General features: G+C 43.7%; 1 protein-coding gene across 2 annotated transcripts; it reads left to right on the plus strand.

Annotated features, from left to right (window-relative positions):
* The first annotated feature begins 135 nt into the window (after positions 1–135).
* LOC308121477 (E3 ubiquitin-protein ligase CBL-like) lies at positions 136–24072 on the plus strand. 2 transcript variants are annotated; one of them, XM_080482726.1, is made up of 16 exons: positions 136–287; positions 544–720; positions 6002–6249; positions 7141–7287; positions 8376–8546; positions 9382–9503; positions 9962–10099; positions 10813–10900; positions 11386–11517; positions 12798–13007; positions 13250–13366; positions 19076–19365; positions 19484–19651; positions 21137–21240; positions 21378–21563; positions 23455–24072. In XM_080482726.1, exons 2-16 carry the CDS (start codon positions 699–701, stop codon positions 23808–23810), a joined length of 2499 nt encoding a protein of 832 aa, XP_080338852.1. In that variant the 5' UTR covers positions 136–287; positions 544–698; the 3' UTR covers positions 23811–24072. The 2 variants fall into 2 exon arrangements, with proteins under 2 accessions (XP_080338852.1, XP_080338851.1); XM_080482725.1 differs by having other exon boundaries at positions 8390–8546.
* The last annotated feature ends 620 nt before the right edge of the window (positions 24073–24692 follow it).

Here is a 24692-nt window from a genome sequence, read left to right on the forward strand (position 1 = left end):
ATCTTTACAACTTTCCCTCTCTAAAAGATTCCTTATATGAAGTTTCGTTTCCCATTTGAAAGCAAATTATGAAAAGAAAAAAAAAGTGACTTATATTTTCACGGTGTCACATTTCCGGTTTGGAACTTTTATTGTGAAGGCAGTGGCCGGACATCCGGTTCCGCTGCTGCTCAACCTGTTTGTTTTTCTCCCTCTGAGGCTCATTAAGTCTCTCCTAAAAGGTCCGGGAGGACTCCTGAACACCGTCCCCGGGAGGAGTGAGGTGGCTCCAGCTCCACGAACACCAAGTACGTCCCGTCGTCGGCTTTTTGAATCGACTAAAACAACCGAGAGGCTTTTTCTCGTGTAGCTCGTTAGCTTAGCCGCCGCTGCGTCGTCCAGTTTTCACACAGAAGCCGTTTTGTTCAAATTGTCTCTGGACTCCTCCTCCTCCGTCAAAACGAGCTTTAGAAACCTGTCAGGAATTAAACACGCCTGTCAATTTACCAGCCTCTCTCTCTCTCTCTCTCTCTCTGTGTGTCACCCCCTCCTCTCCACCTCCAGCTCGGGGCTAACTCCCGGTCACCGACCGAATTAATGGCCGGAAATCCGAGGAGGGGCGCCGGTCTGATCGGCCTGATGAAGGACGCCTTTCAGCCCCACCAGCAGCCGCTGCAGCCGCACCAACCTGCCGTGGTCGATAAGAAGATGGTGGAGAAATGCTGGAAGCTCATGGACAAGGTACTGACACTGTCCCACATGCTGTTTAAAACGTGTGTGCTGCACTTTTAACCGATTCATCACAAGATGCAGGTCCTTCTTTCAGCTGAACTGGGGCTTTTGAATAGCTTAAACCGGTGTAAATAAAAGGTAATTGTCCTGCACTAATGGTACATTAACATCAAGTTGCTCATCCATCCATCCATTCATGTGCTTGATCCTGTGCAGGTTTGCAGGAGTCAATCCCAGATGGGTGCAGGCAGGAAACACCCTGAATGGGACAAAGACAACCGCACACACTTGATTCACACCCAGGGGCAATTTAGGGTCATCGATTAACCTTGCATGCATGCATGCATGCATGTGTTGGGATTGTGGGAGGAAACCCACTCACACACACACACACACACAGGGAGAACATGCAAACTCCACACATGCCCTCGTCTCTGTGAGGCGACCACGCTAACCACTGCACCACTGTGTGCCCCGCACTGAGATGTCATGCTATTTTAAAAAGAAAAAAGGGAAAACATCTATTCTGTTCTGATTGATTGAGACTGTGCAGGTTTGATACTTTCATGATTTATATGCCCCAAAAATCTATATTGTAACAAGGAAGTATATAATTATTATTGTCTTGTTAAAGTACTTTCATCATATTTTTTGGAGATATGTCTGGATTTACTCGTCGTTCCACATTCTTATGCCGGTGTGTACAAAAGCTTTGGTCATGAGCAAGTTTTAAAAGCATTTGATTTTTAAAACATCCTACATTTATAGATGATTACATCTTGCTTCATCTTGAAGTTTGTTTAATTCAATACTCGTTTGCCTTGATGTTGCACTGAATTGTCTTATATTGAGATGTTATAGCTCAAGCAACTCTTTCATCATTAAACATTCATACAGCCATATCCTACTTGTATATATGTTCAGCGGCTATTATCTATAGGACATATCTTTTACAAACTAATCACATCCTTCTTGAATTCTTCCTTCTCAAAGGTAAACCTGTTTAGACTTGTCTGCGATTGCCGTAAAGTTTTATTCATCCATTAATTCATTTGTAAAGTTCTACTTTGCTCTACAACCTTTAGATTCAGAGGACTTTCTAATTTGGCCTCTTCCACGTATTTCATGGTTCAATGCGATATTCTCCAGCGCAGCACTGCTGCAAACTAGATTTTTTAAATCAAAGTCTCTGCCATTTCATCCCTCCGTTGATCACGATAGATTGAACAAGTGTACCTAACTCCAGTGAGCATATGTGTGCTTTTGAAAAACAAGTGTTTTCCCACTGTTGATGCTGCATCAACCTGCCCCAGTGCTTTTGAAACAGGTTTTTAAAGAGTTTCGATTTGCCAGATCTACTTATGCGTTTGCTTGTGATCGTTATAATTACTCAGTATTTGTTCCAGAAAACAAGGTTAAGCATCAGACATCCACACAAAAATGTAAATGTTTGTATGAATCTAGATTGGTAGGGCTCTTTTAGTACAGCGTCTTCCCCGCCGATGCATTATCTAATTGGGTTAATTCCCAGTGAATTAGGTCACATTAACTTCCCTGGGAGGACACCCTATATTTAGTATGAGATCAGAAGAGGTGTGCATCACAAAAGGCTCCGGTCAGTGTGTTTTCTCTTCTGCGGTCTGTTATAACTGAGACTGAAGAGATGGAGAGACATGAGCTCACAAGATATTAAATCAGAAAGGCTGCAGGAAGAAGAGAGGCACCATCAGATAAAGGGCTCAATATCACCGTGGCATGCATGCATAATGCAGCATGCAGAGACGAGGCTGCCTGCTGTGCACCGGTAATATCCGTCCCAATGTCATATGTCACATGACAGTCGATCAAAATCCAGTAGTGGAGTTTTTGAAATGTACTTTTCATTCATACAGTTCTCACATATGCTGATATTAAAAGATGCATACATTATGAAATGCATTTGATAAAAATTTAAATTTTAAATAGTTCCTTCTGCTCATGCGCCAGGAAACGAACATGGCGGACCCGTAGTGGTATGATACCGTATTCTAGGTTTATCGTCTATATCTGTAGTTTCATAGTTGACACTCCCCCCTGATAGCATCTGATTCATCATCAGTCCATACGGATGTCGGGTTCCTTTGTCCACGTTTATAGCGTATTGTTCTCTGCGCCCATGTCTGTCTGGTTTCATTACAAAAACAATCGACAGCGCCTTCCCATGGCCCAGCATACTAACTACATCGTTGTCAGTGTGTCTGCTGCTGCAGTGTAAATGCAACACTCTCTTTTTTTTTTTTTTTTTTTTTTTTTTTTTTTTTTAACGGATTGATTTAAGATATAAGAAGCTTTATTGTCATTGTGCAAGTACAACGAAATTCCGTGTTACATAAAACGCCCCAAGTCCTCCTTCACTCCATAAATCCTCTCTCAGCTCATCCTCTTCTTCTCCTGCCTCATTAAGGCCCCTTCATCCTCCCTTTTTGAACCCATAAGAACAAGAAGAGAATTCGGCAGTGACGTCAGCCAGCTGCCGGGGAAAAAAAGCTTTTTCGGCAGGACAGTTCATACTCCGATAAGAAGCTGCCGAACTCGCAGGCCACGCCCCCTCATAGCGGCCACACGTCTGTGAATCGGCGTTTTAACATTTCAACTGCAGTTTATTTCTCGCCTCCAGTGCTTTCAGAAATATATTTCTCTGAGCTGTTTCAGTAATAAGAGTTTTTGTCCGAGCGTGATGTTGGTCCGGTTTTAACTACAGGAGCTGACAGCTTTTCGTGATGCGTTCAGGTGCATCACGTCAGCCTGCACTCCGACATTTTAACGAGCTGCGGGGCTCACACAGAAGCGATGTTACAAGCTAAATATGATTAAAATATGACTGATAGTCATGAGCGAGTTGGAACACGCATGTGCAGCACACGGCAGTGCGGCATCTACACAGTTTAGCCAGGACGGTTGGAACAGCCGAAACAAATTTGTTCGGCCAGAAGGAGCTGGCCGAAGGAAATGACGTCATTTTGTTCGGCGGCACCACCTCACTGCCGAACTTTCTTCTTGCTCTTTTGGAGGATGAATTGGCCTTTAGTCAGCACATGTCTATAGACTCTCTAGGTTTGTTTAAAACTAGGTATTAACTAGGTTTCATAAAATTGGTCAATTTTAGTTGTCCTGATATGTTTATTTTTAATCTTGACACAGATTTTTAGAGTTGTATATCGTCTGTATAATTATGATATGAGCTGTTGCAAAGTTCCATTATCTGAGCCAGACAGACCATGTAGATCAGGGGTACTCAAATCTGGGCCTGCGCGTTTTGGCTGTTTGCCAGCTTCAGTACATTGATGTCATCAAGCTTGTAAAAAAAAATAATAAAAAAAAATGAAGCACAATAACGAGCCTCTTATTGCATTCAGGTGTGTTACAACTGGGAGAGACCCAAACCCTGCAGATCGTTGGCTCTCGAGGCTGGAATTGTGTGGTTAAATGTAGATGTTAAATGAAAGATGCTCAAAGATGGGGCCTTGAGGAACCCGACAAGTGATTTTCATTCCCTCAGATGCATAATTACTTACTGACACAGAATAGTCCCTTTCTTGCAGGTAGGATTTTAATTTAATGCACTGCCAGAATTTCCCAACCGATTTTCGAGTCTGTCAAGCGGTGCATTTTGTGGTCAACCGTGTCAAACAAAGCAGCGTTAAGATCCAGTAACACTGAAACGGAAACTCTAGCTGTGTCGCTGCTCATGCAAATTCTTGCACTCTTCAAAATTCTGTGACTTTAAACAACAACTTCTGCACTCCCACAATAGCTTCATTTTTTTTGTTTTCACAGTTAAAAATAAACATCAATTCCAGTTAAATGTACTTGTTGACAACTAGTAGAAACAAAGTACAGCAGAGTTTGACTGTGTGGATTTTAAATGACCTTCAGACTGTAAACAAAAGCTGTCGTCTTTATTTGAACAGCCTGACCAACGGACCATAAACTGGGTCACTTCTCAGAAATATGAGGAACCATGTTACAATATCTAATAAAACTATAATAGAGTATATATACTATGATAAACTTAACAGCCGCGGGGATGTCTGCTGTTCAACATCCAGATTATAGGTAGTTTGATGTGTTGTACTAAAGATATCCTCAGATTTCTGATGTCCTCATCTTTTTTCCTCCAGCTCAGCTGATAATTTTTCTGAGTGGAAAAACTACTGAAGAAGGAAGCGTTTCACTTCCTATAAATATATCTAATGTTAAAAGCAGTGTGTTACACAGCGCGGATCAACCACTATTCAGACTGTGATCATTTAGGATGATGATAATGATAAGAAGAATTTATTGATGTACAACACAATTTTAATAAATGATGTAAAGTGTTTTGAAAGGCAGCATATAAATGAACTATTCTTCTTATTCTTATTGTTGTTATCATTACTTGAAAACATTTCAAGTGAACACGGATCATTTTTGCATTTTTATTTCAGAAAAGTTTTGCTTTTACGCTGCAATGTTTTGAAAATGATGGACATTTATGGAAACGGCAGGAAAGCCCAAAACAATGTATTTATGTATTTAGTATGTGTTGTTCGTTTTTTGTAATGAAATCACACACACATGCAGCAGATAACAACGGGCTCTAAACATCAACAATGGAAGAACACGGACCTTCTAGTGGACAGACGACCAAGTTGGATTGTTATCACGGTGACTGTCAAAATAAAAGTCCCAGGAGAATAAGGACTGGGCGTCATGACACGACGGAGGAAACGGTTCTGATTGTCTCTACTGAGCATGTGCAGAATAACTAGTTACTACAGCCGTGGTGTAGATGTGTGGCAGCATAGAAAAGTTCCTCCTTGGCAGCTGTTTTCAGAAAGTTGCGTTTTCAGTGACTCCGAGCACCATTGTTGTGTTAACGGACTGCCAAAGCGAGATGTAGATTAGTGGTAAAAAAAGAAGTAAGATACCATAATGACATCATAAATCAACCAAATATGAATTGATAATTCCATTAAATATAGTTTTGAGGTGATGCATGTGGCTGGTCTGCTCCAACTCCAATACCACAACAAAACCTCCACAATCAGACCTGAACAGTCTCGCACATTGTTCTGAAATCTGTGAAACCTTGTTAATCCTGAGGATTAAAGTGGTTTTAGTTTTAAGCCTTTTCATCTGGCAGCACCTTGGTCGTGAGCGCCGCAGCGTTTGGCCTCAGCTGACACTTGTATAAGCTTGTTTGCTCTCTTGGCGCGTCGTCAAGCGTCTGAGTCTTTTTTTTTTCTTTTCTTTTTTTTTTTCCGTCCAGGTGGTGCGTCTGTGTCAGAACCCGAAGGTGGCGCTGAAGAACAGCCCGCCCTACATCCTGGACCTGCTGCCGGACACCTACCAGCACCTGCGCACCATCCTGTCCAGGTACGAGGGCAAGGTGGAGAGCCTGGGGGAGAACGAGTACTTTCGCGTCGTCATCGAGAACCTGACCAACAAGACCAAGCAGACCATGAGCCTCTTCAAGGAGGCGAAGGAGAGGATGTACGAGGAAAACTCGCAGCCCAGGTAGAGTCCGGACCTCAGGAAATTCATCCATTTCCCTCTGTATGGTTTTACTGTTCATTTCAGAATAGAACTGCAGCTTGCATTGGTTGAGTTAAACTCAAACTTTTCATAAACCGCCAATCAGTTTGATCTTAAAAAAAAATCCCTGAAAGTCCGGATTCACTGCAGGAACCAAGGAAGCACCAGGTTGTGTTTACATTTCAGTGGAATTAAACTTCATGTACATGTCGGTCCTTTGGTCTTCTGTTTACTCATTCATTTGTAACATCGTCGTGTTTATTTGAGCTGTAAAGACCTTTTATTACTTTTTCTTACCCATTTTATATATTTTGGTTAGTTTTTTAAGTTAAATTTCTTTTCTTATATTTCAGTTATTTATCTATTCATTTTCATAATATCATTTTCTTTTCATCAATTGCTTTCTTTTTCATCATTCACTTTTCAGTTTTTACTCCTTTACTTCTCTGTCCCTCCCTCCCTCTCTCGCTTTCTGTCTCAAGTACCTCAGCAGAGTCAGAAAACACATTTCTAAGGGGTTTGATGAAGAACTGATTAAACTTTTGCAATCTGGTCAACTTCCTCTGTTTCTCAGAAAGTCCTTACTAAGCAAAGGTTCTTCCTTCCTCTGACACAGTGATGTTAATCAGCAGCTTCCTCATAGGTGCTCTGCCTGTTTGACTTTAAGAGGCCACTTGATCGCTTTTAAATCTGCTAGATTAAATCTCCGGATGAAGCTCGAGACTCACACTTTTTCTGACTTGAGAAACCTCACAGAAAATGAGTACAAACACAGAGTCCTCGATGGATTCCTGTAACATTTCTGACAAGTGGGCGCTCACCAGTATGGTAACGTCTGTGTCTCACTTCTTGATTTCTGTTTTTGTCACTCAGGCGAAACCTCACCAAGCTCTCCCTGATCTTCAGTCACATGTTGGCCGAGCTGAAAGCCATCTTCCCCAACGGCCTGTTTCAGGGCGACAACTTCAGGATTACCAAAGCCGACGCTGCAGAATTTTGGAGAAGGTCATTTGGGGACAAGTGAGTTTCATCTCCAGTGAAAACTGAGCGCACACGGCTCGAGGGCCCGTTTACGCGACGCTTTCAAGTGAAAACGCAAAACTTCCGTAGCATTTGGTGGGTCTGTTTTCAAGGGCATTGAAAACGCCACTTTTTTGAAACACTACGAAAATGCAACTTCTCTAAAATGCTGCAACTGCACAGCTGTACTAGCTGGTTCTTCTGCACATGCTCAGTAGAGACAATCGGAACAGTGTTTCCTCCGTTGAGTCATGACTCCCAGTCCATATTCTCCCGGGACTTGGTAGCTTTATAGTTGACAGCCGCCGTAATAACAATCGAACTTGGTTGCCAACAGCACCCACTAGTGGCCTAACATCAGAACTACACCATTTTCAAAGTGTTGCAGTGTAAATGCTAAACCTTTCGGAAACAAAAACTCAAAAATGATGCGCTCTCACTTGAACGTGCCATGAGAGATTGTCGGGTGTGCCGTTGAGAAATTAGTCCCTGACAGTGATTTCATGTTGACTTTCTGCGCCTGAAATGTGCAGGCTGATCAAGAAATATACACACCGTTACCTGCCAGCAGGTGGCAGTAGGTAGCACCTTAATACTGACGCTGGTAATTAAAAATGAGTGAGTAGCAGCAGCAGCAGCAGGGATGTCAGCTACCAAAAGAAGAAGTGACTTGTGGGAGAAGCTGCGGAGACAAGAACGGGATGGATAAATATTTCAAAAGGAAAATTAAGACTCTTATTTTTTCAGGTTTTTGATATTATTAGAAAAGTTTTGTTCCTTTTTTTTATTGACCAAAAAACTGTAAATACTGTCATTTAAACGGGCTGTATGAAGCTACAGTATGTCACTTTTTTTAATTTTTAGTGTGCCGTGGAATATTTTGAATGTAAGAAATGTACCGTGGCTCAGAAAAGGTTGAAAAGCACTGATGTAAAGGAGCCCTAATGAGCTTGATTTTACTGTGTTTAAAGTCACTTCTGCAGGAGAACATATCGGTGGTGTCCACTATGTTTACACTTTGAAACAGTACTTCCCGGTTAAATGTTTCCCTTTAAGATTGCGCTTCAATATGTCTGGGTTACTTAAAGAGCCTTCTGTCCAGGACCATCGTGCCATGGAGGACGTTTCGTCAGGCCCTCCACGAGTTCCACCCCATCAGCTCAGGTCTGGAGGCCATGGCCCTCAAATCCACCATCGACCTCACCTGCAACGACTACATCTCCGTGTTCGAGTTCGACATCTTCACCCGGCTCTTCCAGGTGAGATGAGAGCGGTCGGAGGACGCCTCCTAAATGTTCCTAAATGTTCACTAACATTTAGGAATTTCCTCACTACTTATTTTACTTAATTGTCTCTTCCTACTTAAATTGTAACTATTTTTCTGTTGTGACGCAGATGATGAAAATGTCTACATTTTCGCAAAAACCAAACATTTAAAAAATATTTCCAATTTCAACCAGAAGCCAATTTTAATGATAAATTCTGGCGCAAAATGTCCAAAAAGAATATAATTGTTGCAGCCAACTGTTTGCTATCTTTCATGGCAGCATCACCGACATCTCAGCTCGGGTCTCGGTTGTTTTGTGTCGCTCCTCTTAAGAAATCTGTTAAAAAAAAAAAAAAAGGTTTTCTTTGAATTTTTTTCACAAATTGCTTGAGATTTAGGGGGCCGGACTGCAGCCTCTTACGAGCCGGTTTAAACCCACGGATGTTCTGTTTGACATCCCGGATTGACCTTATTTTAATTTAATAAAAAACAAGTAGAGTAAGTAATATATGAATTTATTTACTGTACTTGCTAAAGTTAGTTTACTTTTTTACTGACTCTTTTTACTGTATTTACTCACTTTCTATATTTTACTTTACTGAATGAAATCATTCACTTTTATTATTTCAGTTGATCAACTTCACTTATTTGTCTGTACTTACTTGCCCAAATTGCTTTACTCCAGTTTTTTCACTTCTTACAACTCTGGACTGTGGATTAATAGACAAGAAATCAATTTATTCTCAAATTTGTTGAAAGAAAAAAAAATATTACATTTGAAAAGTACAATGTCGGATATAAAATGAAAAGTGTCTGTGTCTGTGTAGCCTTGGTCGTCTCTCTTAAGGAACTGGAACAGTCTGGCTGTCACACACCCGGGTTACATGGCCTTCCTGACGTACGACGAGGTCAAAGCTCGACTGCACAGATTCATCCACAAACCTGGGAGGTGAGACGCCACAAACCCGTCCTTTCATCAGTTGTTTTTTTTAGTTTTTTTCATTTTAATTTGTTTCCCTCATAAGTAAACAACATAAAATACATTAAAACAAAACTATATTAGTTTTGTAAGGTACAGAAAATAGGTAAGAAGAAAAAATACCAGAAAAAGTAATGACATTAGGTAAAGTTGGTCATATTGACAAAGGCAATAAAAAACAAAATAGCATGATACTAAGATAAATGATCTGGAGGAAAAGTTTTTTTCTCTTTAATTAACCGCCACCCCAGTCAGGGACGTTGCACTGTAAATTTAATTTTCAATCCTTCATGTCAGATACAGTAAATATCTTAAGTTGCACTCCTTGATTTTTTTATTTATTTATTTATTTTTATTTAATTTCAGTTTGAAGCACCAGATTTTGGAGGAAAGTCTTGATTCAGTGAGAACCTGTTTCTCTCTTTCAGCTACATCTTCAGGCTGAGCTGCACTCGGCTGGGCCAGTGGGCCATCGGCTACGTGACGGCCGACGGCAACATCCTGCAGACCATCCCCCACAACAAACCTCTCTTCCAAGCCCTCATTGACGGATACAGAGAGGGATTGTGAGTCGCATAACAACGCAGTATCAATCCGACTATTTATACACGGAGGAGTACATCATGCTCAAGTTCAGACATGGTGGCTGCAGGTCAGAGTCTGACACTGCGATTACACACCGTGATGGAGCGGCACTGCCTCCAGGCCCGACACACAAATACTTGCAGTGCAATGATTTGTGAACATTATAAACGGTGAATGTGTCATCAGACACCAACACTGCAGTTTCTCTCAGCGGACTAACCAGTGTCATACAGGATCGTTTGTATTCAGTGCTTTAACTTTTCACCAGAACTTTCTGGATGGAATCTTTGTGTTTGACTTGATTGATGTTTAACACCCCACCCCCACCCCCCTTCTGTTTTTATTACAAACCATGCCCTGCATATATGAACAGTAAAATACCCATAACGCTGGTCTCACTGTGTGTTAATATATACAAAGCATTTTTTTTTAAATGTAGTTTTTGTGTTCTATTGATACAGACATGAATATACAATTTTAAGTTTTCCATTTTAATTTTTTTTTGCATTTCTGATTAATATCAATGAAGCTCCCTGCTTCAGCATCAACCCCGTTTACACAAGTCTGAAGTCTTGACGTTGAGTGTGGGAGACAATTCCATATTCAGTGAAGGAAGCAGGTGGTTTATTTAACGGAAGGTGGCGTTAACGGTATTCTATTCCAATGCGCTTGTTTTCCTGTGGTGGTCTTGTAGCTACCTTTTCCCTGACGGCCGTGCCCAGAACCCGGACCTGACGGGGCTCTGTGAGCCGTCTCCACAGGACCACATCAAAGTTACTCAGGTTTGAATGTTTATCTACTTATTTATTTTAGTTTACCGTGATTTTGCCTTTAAGTTCATCAGTCTGAAGCAGCTGCACTACAACAGTTGAAGGAAGAACAATGGCGGCAATATTCAAGCTGCGACTTTACCCCTAAAACATCAGAAAGAAAAGAAACTTACTGCTTAAACTAATAAAAACTATAGGAGCAGATGGAAGAGAAGATGTAGATATTCAGCTGCAGAATGCAGCATCTTCTCTGTTATCATCTTATAAAATGTATTGAATCTCTTGAAGTAGCATCTCTCATTTTACTTTTCTTATCTCAGCATGCTTTCCATATTTAAATGTTATAAAACTCTAGGTTTTATAAAGATCTGGCCTGTTCTGTTGGAGTGTATGTGGACTTCAAAGGAAGTTAGGGATGCAACAGTCACCAAGGTGATGGTGAAGAAAACCAGAGCAGCGTGTGTGAACGTGTTTCTCTCCGCTCGTCCTCCCTGCAGGAGCAGTATGAGCTGTACTGTGAGATGGGCTCCACCTTCCAGCTCTGCAAGATCTGCGCGGAGAACGACAAGGACGTGAAGATCGAGCCATGCAGACACCTCATGTGCACCTCGTGTCTGACCGCCTGGCAGGTGACGCTTTTCAGAAACTCCCGAGCACATCGATATACAGCAGATCTTTGAGTACCGACAGACACACAGTTAATGAGTTCTTTGACATGAACTCTGTATTGAGGTCTGGCTTACTGTTTATGTTCAAGGCAGAAATAGGATTCTTACTTGGTATTTGATGAATTCGGAGCAAATTTGACAGAGCTAAACTAATATTGAGTTTCATTACTGTATCTTGGCGATGTTTGTAGATTTTTGGTGGATTGTATGCTTCCTAATTCTTAACCATTTTTCTTGTATTCTTTTGGTTTTGGATGCCAAATTTGAACATTTTTGAATCACATAAAAAATGGCGAGAGACTTCTTCAGTGTTATTGTTCTTACTCTCATTCTATTAGGCTTCGTTTACACCAGGGGTGTCCAACCTCGGTCCTTAAGGGCCCCTGTCCTGCATGTTTTAGCTCCTCCCAGTTGCAACATGCCTGATTGCAATGAAGGGCTCGTTATTGGGCTTTTTCACAACCTTGGTGATGACATCATCATTAGATTCAGGTATGCTGAAGCAGGGACGGAACTAAAACGTGCAAGGACAGGGGCCCTCCAGGACCAGGGTTGGAGACCCCTGGTTTACACAATGTTTATAAGTGAAAACGCAAAACTTTTGTTACGTCTTAAGGGTCTGTTTACAGGACAACGGTGCTCGGAGCCACTGAAAATGGAACTTTTTGAAAATGGAACCTTTCAAAAACGCTCCATCGCCGCGCAAATGGGGAAATGCAACTTTTTGAAAACAGTCTCCCCAGAAACCGCTTTTAAGATGGAACTTTTGAAAACGCTCCAACACGGTGTCCATGGACAGCGAGTACAGCGAGAAGGTCCTGGTTCACATACCAGCCAGGGCCTTTCTGTTTGGAGTTTGCATGTTCTCCCCATGTGTGCGTGGCTTTCCTCCGGGTACGTTGTGGTGTAAACGTGAAACTTTTCTGAAACAAAAACGTTTCACTTGAAACTTTGTCGTGTAAATGTGGCCTTAGACCTGTTGTTTATTTCAGTTTGCCTTCTAGTGAAGCTCATTTGTGCAGCACATTTCTTTCTGAAGGCAATTCAATCTGCTCTGACTAGAAACAAACACACAAATAAATCTAAAATACGATGATGAAAAATGTTCATACGAGAATGATTTGATTTACATCCTTGAAAGTTTAAGTGACGTGCCGACAGCGTCTCGGATGGAGGCTTGAAATGACCCGTCTCAGGATTTGTAAGTATATCATGCTTCCTCTGATTCCGTTGTGTGTCAGGAGTCGGAGGGTCAAGGCTGCCCGTTCTGCCGCTGTGAGATTAAAGGCACGGAGCCCATCGTGGTGGACCCCTTCCACCCCAAGGCCGGCGGAGCTTCGTTCGCCGGCTTCCAGGCATCCAGCAGAGCCGAACCTCCGGGCAACGAGGAGGAAGAGGACGATCGGCTGGAAGATCACAGTCTCGTCATGAGCAGGCTGGCCTGCTCAAAGGCAAGTTAATATTTTACTCCCGTTCTGGCAGCACTGACGGGGTTTGGCACACCAACTTCTCATGGCACCAAGAAAACTAAAATAAATCAAAGATTACATTTTTTTTCTTTTTTTTTCTGTATTACGACCGTCCAGTCAGAACAGATTATATGAGCCAAGCTGTGAACAGCAGAACACTTTCCGTAAAGTTTCTCTGTGCTTCTGCAACAAGACTTGTGTCGATGGCTGTGTGTGTTGCGCAGATTGAGCGCCCTCCATCTCCAGTGTCGCAGCTGCCTCCGGTGCCTCCGCGACTCGACCTCCTGCAGCAAAGGTCATGCAGCTCCCACAGCGCTCTGGCTCAGGGAGCGACGGCGAAGGTGAGGCCATGAGCACCGTCCAGGAAGCTTCAGACCCCCTGCAGTGTCTCTGTGACTCACTATCTGAGCGGTCAGCTCTGTGTGGGCCTCTTAGAAAGTTACGCTGACATTTTTATTACCCCTATTGGGACGTCTTACATTTTTGCATCGGTAGACCGAGTTAGTTCAGCGTTAATGAAGGGTTTCTTCAGTTCATTGATATGAATTTTAATCTTTGAGGCACGGCAGATTTATTTATAGAGCACCATTCAAACACAGGGCAATTCACAGTGCTTGACAATGAAATAAAAGAAGATTTAAAAGAAATGAAAGAGCAAAACGCCATAAACGTTTTCAAAACAGCATAATAAGTAGAATAAATAAGGTAAGAGATTTATTAAGATTTAATAAAGTAAAATCTATTGTTTATCCGAAAGCCTGTGAAAATAAGAATGTTTTAAGTCCTAATCTAAAAGAAGTGAGTGTCAGCAGTCTTCAGGTGTTCAGAAAGTTTGTTCCACACGTGAGTAGGTAGGAACTAAAAGCTGCTTCACCTTGTTTGTTTCTGACTGTAGGACCACTGAGTAAACCTCTTCCTGAGGACCTCAGAGGTCTGGAGGTTTGATATTCTACAAGTCAATCTGAGATGGATTTAGGCCCGAGACCATTCAAAGCTTTATAGACCACAAGGAAGATTTTGAAGTCAATCTTTTGACACACAGACAGCCAGTGCAGGGATTGGAGCACAGGTGTAATGAGCTCCACCCTCTTTGTGTTGGTGAGGACTCTGGCTGCAGCGTTCTGGATGAGCTGTAGTTGTCTGACAGATTTTATACTGAGGCTTGTAAACACGCCGTTCCAATAATCCAACCTACTGAAAAGTTTCTCAGAATCTTGTTGCTCAGAAATCCTTTGATTCTTCAATATTGTTCAGAAGGTAGGAAGCTGATTTTGTTCTTGTCTTAATGTGGCTGTTGAATTTCAGGTCTGAGTCCAGAACAGATTTCTGCCTGATTTGATATCCTGAGTGACATGGAGTCGAGATGATCACTGACCTTTAACTTTTTCTTCTTTGGGCCAAAAACAATGACCTCAGTTTTCTCTGGGTTGAGTTGTAAAAAGTTCTGACACATCCACTCAGCCGGTATAAGGGGGCGTGGTCATTAACTGACACTGATATATAGAACTGAGTGTCGTCTGCATAATTATGATAAGAGATGTTGTAATGTTCCATAATCTGAGCCAGTGGGAGCATGAGATGTTAAATAAAAGGGGCCCAAGGATGGAGTCTTGAGGAACCCCGCAAGTGATTTTAATTGGCTCAGAATTATAATCAGCTATTGACACAGAATAGTTGCCATCTTGCAAGCAGGATTTAAACCAACTTAGTGCAGTGCCAGAAGTTCCAACCATTATTCCAGTGGGTCCAGCAGTATGTTGTGGTCGACTGCACCCAAAGCAGCACTAAGATCCAGTAACAGTAAAACTGAGACTCTGGAAGTGTCACTGCTCATGTAGACGTCATTCAACACTTTGAGTGTTTCAGTGCTGTGGTTTCACCTGAATCCAGACTGGAAAACATTTAGGTAATTGTTTTGTGCCATAAAAGCATAAAGTTGTGTAAAAACTACCTTTTCAATAAACTTACTTAAAGGTTTGATATGGGCCTGTCGTTACTAGTTACTGAAGCATCCAGATTACTCCAGATTTTTAAAAGAGGTTTGATAACGGCTGTCTTTAGAGTTTTGGGAAAAACACCCGTCTGTAGTACTTCTGGAGCTAGACTGTTAAAAACATCTTTAAAAAACTTTGTGGGTGGAGAGTCAAGGCTCTTGTGGGTTTGAGGTGTTGAACAATGTCGATTAGTGCTGCTCAGTCGAACAGGTGAAAATCTGCCAGATTAGACAGAACATCTTTGTGTGGAGGCTCAGGTGTTCCAGTCGTAATGCCCGAGGTTGACTGACTGACTCTCAGTCTGATCGGGGTCATTTTATGGTGAAATAGGATGAAAATCATTACAAGATGAATCTGATAACAGTTCAGGAGGTACTGATGGTGAGGGATTGGTCAGTCTGTCCACAACACTAAACAAAGTACCAGCATTACTGTGTTTGGTGATAATCTCAGAGAAGAAAGATTGTCTGGCCCTTTTTTCAATTTCAATTCAATTCAATTTTATTTGTAAAGCACCAAATCACATCAACAAACATCTCAAAACGCTCTTACAATGATAGAGAACAACAGAACCCAACTAAACCCTTCCAAAGCAAGCAGGTGTAACAAGCAACAGTGGCCAGGAAAAACTCCCTCGCAGGATGAAAAGTTCATAAGAACTCCCTCTTCAGGAAGAAAGCGTGGGGCGGACCCTAGACTCTGGAAGGGCGGCCATCCGTCTTGACCGGTTGGGGGGAGAAAGTACATGGGATAGGACAGGGAGAGAGAGGAATAGAAGAGGGAGAGAGAGAGTGACAGACAGGCCAGATAAATACAAATACTAAGAAGTCTATGATGAGCGTTGGTCTGATGATGAACCAATCTCAGTCTGGAGTTTAAGGGCCGTGCCGTTGCGGTGGGGTCCCGGTGCTGTGGTGGGGTCGGGTAGTAGGACTGTCGTAACTCCACTCTGTGAGTCTTGGGTCTGATCCCCTGGATCCTGCTCCCCTCCTGTCAGGGAGAAAAACAGATGGTGGCAGTATCTGGTGGCTCCAGTAATGTTGTTACAAAAAGAGAAAGAAAGAAAGACAAGAAGCAGAAGCTCCAAATGTAGAGTTACTCCCTTTAACGGGAGAGAGAAAATCCCCTCAGCAGTCTAGGCCTAGAGCAGCTCAACTTAGTGCTCCTATTTTATTCCTAATGAGAAGCTTTATCAAAGAGGAAGGTTTTTAGTCTTAGGTTTTTAATTCTAGGTTATACGTACAAAGCGTTTCTTTGTAGATGTCATAATGAACGTGGAGCTTAGATTTTCTCCACCTGCGCTCCACCTGTCTACACTCTCTTTTTGGGCCTTAACCAGTCTGTTATTTATCCATGGAGCTTTTCTCTTTTCACACACTACTTTAGCTTTGACTGGTGCTATGGTATCAATGTTTATATTTTTTGGAGCTGTAGTTCTCTCCAAGGTCGTTGACCGGCGCTGCAGGCAGAGCTGGCACGCCAGTGAATGTCTGATGAAAACACACGGCGAGTCTTCAGCCAATGTGACGGTCTCTGATCAACTCTGTTTTCCTTCTACTGCTGTCCGCTGAGATAGAGACTTTAGATGAGACACGGTCATGGTCAGAAACAGCCACATCTTTCACTACAACCTCAGAAATGTTTTGGAAAGAGTCAGACTTTCCATTCGACAGCTGTTTGCATTGATACGTGTCGTTATACTAAGAAGCTCCTCCACCTCCTTTCTTCAACACTTTGACCTCGCTGATAAAACTGAAGGGTGGAGGAGCTCCTGAAGGGTGGAGGAGCTGATTCAATGAGAGCTGCTGCACTGTTGTTTTCATTTAACCAAGTTTCTGTTAAAAACATTAAATCTATTTTATCCTCAGTAATAAGATCATTAATTAAGTGACTTGCCTGACAGAGACCAAACATTAAGTAAACCAGATTGTAGTGTTATGAATCCCACTGGGTTCACACTGAGGCTGACACACAACTGTTGTCAGATTAGATAGTAAGAACAAACACAGTTACTGAGAGGCTTTTGACCAAGCTGCCAGCTACTTGAGATCACCGCTATGTTGAACAAAGCAGCAGGGGGTCTCTCTCATCTCTGGTAGATGCTGCCTATGACCTCTAGTGTTTAATAACTGCTCCAACTGACTGAGGTTCAATATCACTGCTTTGACAAGCTCCCTGACAGGTGTGGTTGGGGAAGGCAGGGGGGGGTTGCTGGGTCCTGGCCTGGGGCAGAGAGGTCCTTCTGGTTCCCTGGTTGATCCGGGGCACAGGAACACTGGAGAGGGGAGCGGTGGAGGCTGAGTCTCTGTTAGTGCCAGTGTCCTTGGTGGTTATCGTCATGCTCCTGCTTGAGTGTGTTATCCTGAGAGCGTGATGTATGTTGGCGCCGAGCAGTCTGGATCCAGTGATATTGGGATGAACCCCGTCCGGTTTGAAGCGGTCCTTACAGCTCCAGAACAGGTTGAAGTTGTCGATGAACTTTATCCCATTGGAGAAGCATGTTGAAGTCAGCCACGTATTCAAGGCTAAGAGGCGAGAGAAAGATTCAATTCCTTTTCCCAGGGTTGGAATGGGGCCTGAAAGGAAAACATGTTGGGGCTCGGACTCCTTCAGAGTCTCCATTAGTAGCGAAAACTAAATTTTCAGGACCTCAGAACCAGTCTTTCTCCACAGTATGTCGAAGGAGCCTGCATGGAAGTCCATGTTCATGTGGCTGGGATGTGGAGACCAAACAGTGGGTAACCTTGCTGTCAGCTCCTGCAGTGTCAGCCACAGGGAGATTTTCAGTCTTTCTCATTCTGACTTGCCTGGTAATTTAGTCTCCAACAGGTCCAGCAGGTCTAGACTTGGAAAGGAACTTGATGAGTTTAAGTTTCTCTTAGCCCCTGGTTTAGTTGTGGTTTTGAGGTTATTTCTGCAAACCTGCTTGTTTCCTACTTGTTGTGTGATGAGCGTCCCTGAGTCCTGGCTGAGGCCTTGTTTCAAGTGATATCTTTAGGCCTCTCATGTGAAAGTGGATTATTATTATTTTTTTTTAAAGCAGCTTTTAGAGTACTGCATTTTCAAAATTCCTCGTCTCTTGTGAAAGCAAGGAAAACGCCACGCGTCTGAGATAGCAGTTATGCACACAAACACTATGGTCGTAGTCAACCATTTTCCTGCACAATAGATCAATAAGTTGAGGATTGAGTGTTTGTTGAAGTTTGTTGGTTTACTTCACCATCATCTGCATATGTGGAGATGCATTTCTTCCATGTAGAAACTGAGTGGAACTCTACCATGAAGGACGGAGAAAAAGAGCTGACAGGTTTACGCCCTGCTGCTCTGTGTGCTTAGCGCCCACTAGTGGCCTGACATCCAAACTACAGCATTTCCAGCAGCTTTTCTGTGTAAAATGATTGTTTCAAACATTGCAGCGTGAACCTGAAACATTGATTCCAATCGATTGTGGTCTTGTAAACAGGACCTAGCCCTAAAGCATGCAGCAGCCACAAGAGGGCAGCACAATGATTTGTAGCAGTTTTGCAAATCACCCATAGTTAATACTATATTGATCCCCTTAGGGAAATCATTTCTGTGTTTAACCATCTTATTCATAGATGACCTTAAATCAATTGTATTTCTATTGAGACAAACAGTCACGTCAAGACACTTTAACAGAGAAAAACCAAACAATTTCACATGAGCAAGCAGAGAAGACGGTGGAAAGGAAAAAAAACTCACTTTTAATAGGAAGAAACCTGCAGAACCAGACTGAGGTGGAGACTTTCTGCAGTTCTAGTTGGAGACTAGAGGACAGAGACCAACTAACTGGTTGTGATAAACTCATGAATCCACTCACTGCAGACTTGGTGGGGGCAGGAGCATCAGACCACGACCTTTCAGTTCTGTTGGAGATCCAGGATCTTTATGTTTGTTAGTAGGAATGTAGTGTGAAATACGGAGTTTGATCCATTCATTTATCGAGCAGTTTTTTTCCTCTTCCATTGAAACTTCAGAGTTTGCAGCTGACGTGAAGCTCAATCGATCTCCATCTTCTCCTCTTCTTCCTCCCAGATCGCACCCACGCACAGAGACAAACCTCTACCTCTGCCTCCAGCCCTGAGAGAGCTGCCCCCCCCTCCGCCTCCGGAGCGCCCCTTGCTGGGCGGTCAGGACTCCAGACTCCAGAGGAGACCGTTGCCCTCCACGCCCGACCAGCCCGCCTGGGCCTCCAACTACATGGTCCCCCGTCCGCCCACCAAGGCCCCGATGGCCCCGTCCTCCAGCCCACAGAGCAACGGGGCCGTCGGGGACGGGGGCAAAACTCAGGCAGCCACCAACGCCGTCTACTGCCTGGCTGCGAGGTACGGGGGGGATCAAGACCTTAAGTACCTGCTTTAGTTGAAACAATCCACGAGGTGCGGTGTAGCATCTTTTAAAGTGATTTCTCTCCAACAAGTCCACATGTTGTGAATCCTTCAGGTCTCTGCCGGCGTCCGCAGCGTCGAGCGGGGAGAAGGTGTCGTCGGACTGCGAGGAGAACGAGTACATGAGCCCCACCTCGCTGCCGGCCTCGGGCACCCCCTGGGTCATTACAGGCGCCTTGGTGCCACCGCCGCCACCGCAGGGGAACAGCCACAGTGAGATCAGGTACGGAGCCCGTCCCCCACCCCCACAGGGGAAGATAGACGTTTTTAGATTTCACTTTTGCCACAATCTCTAAAGTTCCTCTACCAGGATCCACACGGGGAAAATGTAGGAGCCCGTTTTAGTTGTTGATGTACATCTCTAATATGTTGTCAAGACGTTTCTGAAGGAAATTCCTCATGACACTCGTACAAACACGTATTTCCAGCATTTCAATTTCGCAAAAGATTCCCGGATTTGTTGACATCTCAGCGTCATGGAAACTCCTGCTTTTCGACTTTGGTGTGATCGATTTCGACAACTGTGTGTTGGAAATCAGTGGAAGTGGCCTTGTTTTGGTGTTTTGGTTTATTCTCTGTGCAGAAGTGAAACTTCTGCACAGAGAAGTTTATTTTAAAGATTTTTTTTCCTGGTAGAGTAACTTTAACCTTTAAAATGGAAAACATGTTTCATAACCGCAAAGTAGAATACTGGACATGTTTCTTTATCGTAGTTTTATCTTTTTTAAAGCCAAATTTAGTTGTTTTATCTGTTTCACAGTTTTCACTCTTTGCCATCTTACTTGGATTTTTCCCAACGTGATTCACTCTGTGGAGCTTTTTCAGCAATTTACTCAGTTCAACTGTTATAACTTGTATTTTTCATTTTATGCTACTTTTTTCAGCCATTTTAGTTGAGTTATATAATTTTTAGTTGTTTTAGCCATTTTGACTTGATTTGAGACATTTTATTTTTCAGCTTTTTCAAACTTTTTGTTGTTGTTGCATTTTTAGCCAGTTTTACTGCCCTACATCTTTATTTCCACAATATAACAGTCTTTAAAACAGTACAACGTGGAGATAAAATAATAAAATAAACAATTTTATTTCTACGTTACATTTCCTCAAAGCTTCAGGGAGCCGTTAGAGAAGCTGAAGAGCCACATGTGACTCCAGAGCTGCAGGTGCAAAGGAAGTAAAACGTTTTGAAGCCAATATTAATACATCCAGTAGGAGGCGCTGCAGTCTCACCTTTGTTCATCTGCTCACATTCAGCTCCTGACCTCAGAAGCTTCTGCCTTCCTCTTGTTGGCTGTGGTTTTTTTTTTATTTAGTTTTTTTTTTTTTTAACCCTTTTTAAATAATTGAGTGGGTTGTAGTGGCTGCGGAGACGAAGGCGGCTGTTTCAAAGCATCAAGAAGTGATGAAATGCAAAATAAATATAAAGAAAATTCTGCACTCGCGCTGAATAAAATGTTGCCAGCTTACATCGTCAAGATTTAAGGTATTCACTTGTAAGTCATTAGTGATGTTTTAGAGCCAGAACTGGAAAATGAACACTTCAAAAAGACCTGGAATAAAACTGTATAGCTTTTTTTTATTTCGGTTCACGTTCAGATCGCTTGATTCTGGTTAAACTGTTAATCAATCTTCTCAAACTGTCTTGTGTCTAAGTCCTGTGGATGATATTAGTCCTTTTTACTATTTCTGTGCCTCTTTGTCCCCACAGTGAAGCCGTGGACAGAGACTTGGAGGACCCTCAGGTGTACGAGTCCATGTGTAACATCCAAAGCCAAGCTGCTTCCTCGGAGAGCGCACAGGCTTCGGATTACGGTAACCATCAACTGCATTAGAAACCGGCACGCAAAACGCTCCAATTCTGAGCCCGAGTGTGTTTGAGGTCCCTGCAGCGCTCTACGTACTGTGTGTGATGCAGTACATGAACATGGAGTCATATTTCTGTTCTCCAGACCACCCTCCTCCTCCGGTGGTGGTCTGCCTGGACAAAAAGGAGGAGGCCGCCGTGGAGGATGTTTACGAATACGATTGTCCCAGACCGGTGGTCCCCCCGGCCCCCACCAGAAGAACCCTGTCGGACATGAGCGGCCCCTCTGGAGCCTTCAGTGCGCTCAGCATGGAGGCAGCTGTAGACTCCAGTAAGTATCTGGAACTTTTCTGTCCTTCATTATGAACCTCAAGTAACACAAAGAACCGATTCCTGTCGAGGTGAATAACCAGAGCTTCTAGTTTCTACTAGAAGCTCTTTGATTTGGTTGACATTAATATTTATCCCTCCACCCAGGCATTTTTAAACATGATTTCAGTATTTCTTTATATTTTTGTCCATTCTCTTTCGTTCTGGTTCTTGGTAGTCGGAGTGTAATTGCTGATAATATCTACAGTTTCTCCTCGGCTGGGATGTGTGCAGATGGTCAGCTCTCTTGGTGGACAGTAGACCACACATGAATGTCCTCCAGCATAGAAACTACCCGTCAGATCCAACCAGCTCCTGGCAAAGAGTTCTCTGAAATGTTCCAAGAAAAAGAGAAAAAAAAACCTACTTGGCATTGAAACGCAACTAAAATAACAGACAGACTGAGGATTTAGAAAAACTGTTTCTTTACATATTCTTAAGAATGAGTTTAAATCAGGAGGAAGGTAATGCACTTGGCTTCTTCCAAAAGCAGAAAGAATTCACAAAAAAGTCAGGATATTTGTCTTGCAGGTGAAATTTATGGAAAATGTAAAACGCTGATGCTCCGGTGACGCGTCATGAAAATAATGAAGTCGAAGGCTCAGTGGTCATTTCTTCATCTTAAACACGGGTCGACCACAACGAACCGTAATTCGTTTTCCACTCGCTCTTCCTGAAAAGCGGCTTGTCGAGGTTCTGAGCCTCGACGTGGCGACTCAGCTGATCCCAGATCTAGATATATTTAATCATAGAAAACCTCTAAGTGAGGAGGAGTTACTGTTCTGACGCATTCAGGGGCAACGATGATCACGGTCCAAGGAGCAGTTTTATCTTCTGATATGGGAATCCATTCCTTGACGTTCCATAGTCCCAGCAGTTGATGCTCCCCACCAGGTACTCGGCCCACTACTCAGTTCCTACTAACAAAATAATCTTTTCCTCAGCCTGACCCGTCTCCCTGACACGCTCTGGAAACTGATTGCGCTCCACTTCCTGCACACCTGGCATCAATTACATGGAGGCTTTATAACCTCCACCTTGCCCTAGCGCCACCTAGTGGGCGAACATAAACCCTACACACATAGCCAGTCAATAGGTGAAAGCAGGAACATGAAATAAGCAAACGATGAAAGATAAAATGGCTCCGACACTGAGTAGAGGTATAAGCCAGATAAAGAGAAGCAGAAAGGGTGTGAGAAACTTCTGAGGGAGAAAATAAATTGTTGCGGCGATAAAGAAAACAAAGAATCGTGATCCAAAAGTTGAAGAACAAATTCACAGAAGGTTCTAGAACAGCAGCAGCTGAACTTTAATTATCAGCAGTAAACATCTGTATGTGGACCAATGAATATACTTCATTTATTTTTTCCTCTTCATGAAGCATCGTTTCTTAAAGATGCCCAGGAATAATTGCTTTACAACAGCGAGGAGAATTAATCGTTTTTAGAGTTTCACGCAGACTATAAGTAATACATTCGCCTGGTCATGTGAGTTACTGTAAGAAACAACTTATTATTCTATATAGTGGTAGAAATATAGTGGTAGATACCATCTGTGACCACCAGATGTCCCTCTATGGCAACAGAATTGCTGCTACAGTAAAACATCTAAGGCTAAAAGCTGAGGAACAAATTCACAAAAGGATCTGGACCAGCAGCCGATGGAACACCATTATCAACACTTTCATCTCGATTTCAACAATAAAGTAATTCGTACAGTTTTTTTTCCCCTCTGATGCATCATATAGTCTGTAAAGTACATAACCACAGTTCTGAGGTGTTTTCTTGTGATGTGCTGACTAATGTCTAATCTGTTCAGACAAACCCTCAGTACCCTGGTCTCTGTGTTTCCAGGTATGTTTGCGGCGGGTGTCGACCCTGAACGCCCCCCCAAACCTCTCCCACGTCGAGCCAACTCCGACCGACGGCCTCGCCCGATACACCGCGACCTCTCCACCCCGCTGCCCGAGCTGCCCGGCCCCTCCTCTGCCTCCTCCTCCCCCGTCCTCCCTCCCCACCCCCCGCCGGTTCCCGCCGCCCCGGCGGGAAGCCCGGCCCTCAACGGGGAGATCGAATGCCTGATGTCGCAGGGCTACTCCATCCAGGACATCCAGAAAGCCCTGATGATCGCCCAGAACAACCTGGAGACGGCCAAGAACATCCTGCGCGAGTTCGTGTCCATCCCCTCGGCGGCGCACATCGCCACATAGTCGCTCGGCTCCGCCTCCACCCCCCGCGCCATCACCACGGACAGCAGTCACCAAGCACCTCCCTGCAGGGCCGCCGAGGCTTGTCTGTGTTCCGGTCATACCACTCCAGCCAAAGTCAGTGAAGCAGCGTCGCCCGAGACCTGAAGCGACACTCCGCCTCCGTGCCTGATATGACCTGAACGCAGCACACGAGGACAAGCCGAGCCTTGCGACGGGAGCTTTTTGACCCTGCTGTCCCCCTCCCTCAGTGTCGGCGCTGGCCCCCCCCAAAACGCCGAAGCTCGTCCTGCTCGTCCCACAGAGGGACTCTTCGGCTCGTCTGTGACTCGCCCCCCCCCCCCCCCCCCCCCCCCCCCTCCCCCCGCCGCTGCTGTGCAGCCGTTCACTCTGGTGCTTCACCAGCTTCTCTTCAAAACATTGTGGCGTACGAATATGTAGCGACGCGAGCCGCGCGGCGGGGTGGGCGGCGGGGGGGTCGAGTGCTCGATGAATGTGAACGTTGAGTTACGGTGCAGTAGATTTAACTCCGGTGAAATAACCAGTTTAATGTTTAAGTGCGCTCATAACGTGTCGTGTGTCATACTAACATGAACTAACATTTCATGGCGAGGTGGTCTCTCTCTCTCTCTCTCTCTGTCTCTGTCTCTCTCTGTCTGTCTCTCTGTCTCTGTCTGTCTCTTTCTCTCTCTCTCGCTCTCTCTCTCTGTCTGTCTCTGTCTGTCTCTCTCTCTCTCTCTCTCTCTGTCTCTCTGTCTCTGTCTGTCTCTCTCTCTCTCTCTCTGTCTCTCTCTCTCTGTCTCTCTCTCTCTGTCTCTGTCTGTCTCTCTCTCTCTCTCTCTCTCTCCCTCTCCGAAGGCTGATTCACTTTAAAGCTTCTCTCTC

Source organism: Lipophrys pholis (genome assembly GCF_963383615.2).
Source record: "Lipophrys pholis genome assembly, chromosome: 16".
NCBI lineage: Eukaryota > Metazoa > Chordata > Actinopteri > Blenniiformes > Blenniidae > Lipophrys > Lipophrys pholis.

What these genes read in the sequence shown, in the direction of transcription:
- LOC308121477 (XM_080482725.1), top strand. Translation starts at nt 577, where the DNA reads ATGGCCGGAAATCCGAGGAGGGGCGCCGGTCTGATCGGCCTGATGAAG. An exon ending in GAGGAAAACTCGCAGCCCAG is followed by an intron (nt 6,250 to 7,140) that starts GTAGAGTCCGGA and finishes TTTGTCACTCAG; the next exon opens with GCGAAACCTCACCAAGCTCT. An exon ending in GTCTACTGCCTGGCTGCGAG is followed by an intron (nt 19,366 to 19,483) that starts GTACGGGGGGGA and finishes TGAATCCTTCAG; the next exon opens with GTCTCTGCCGGCGTCCGCAG.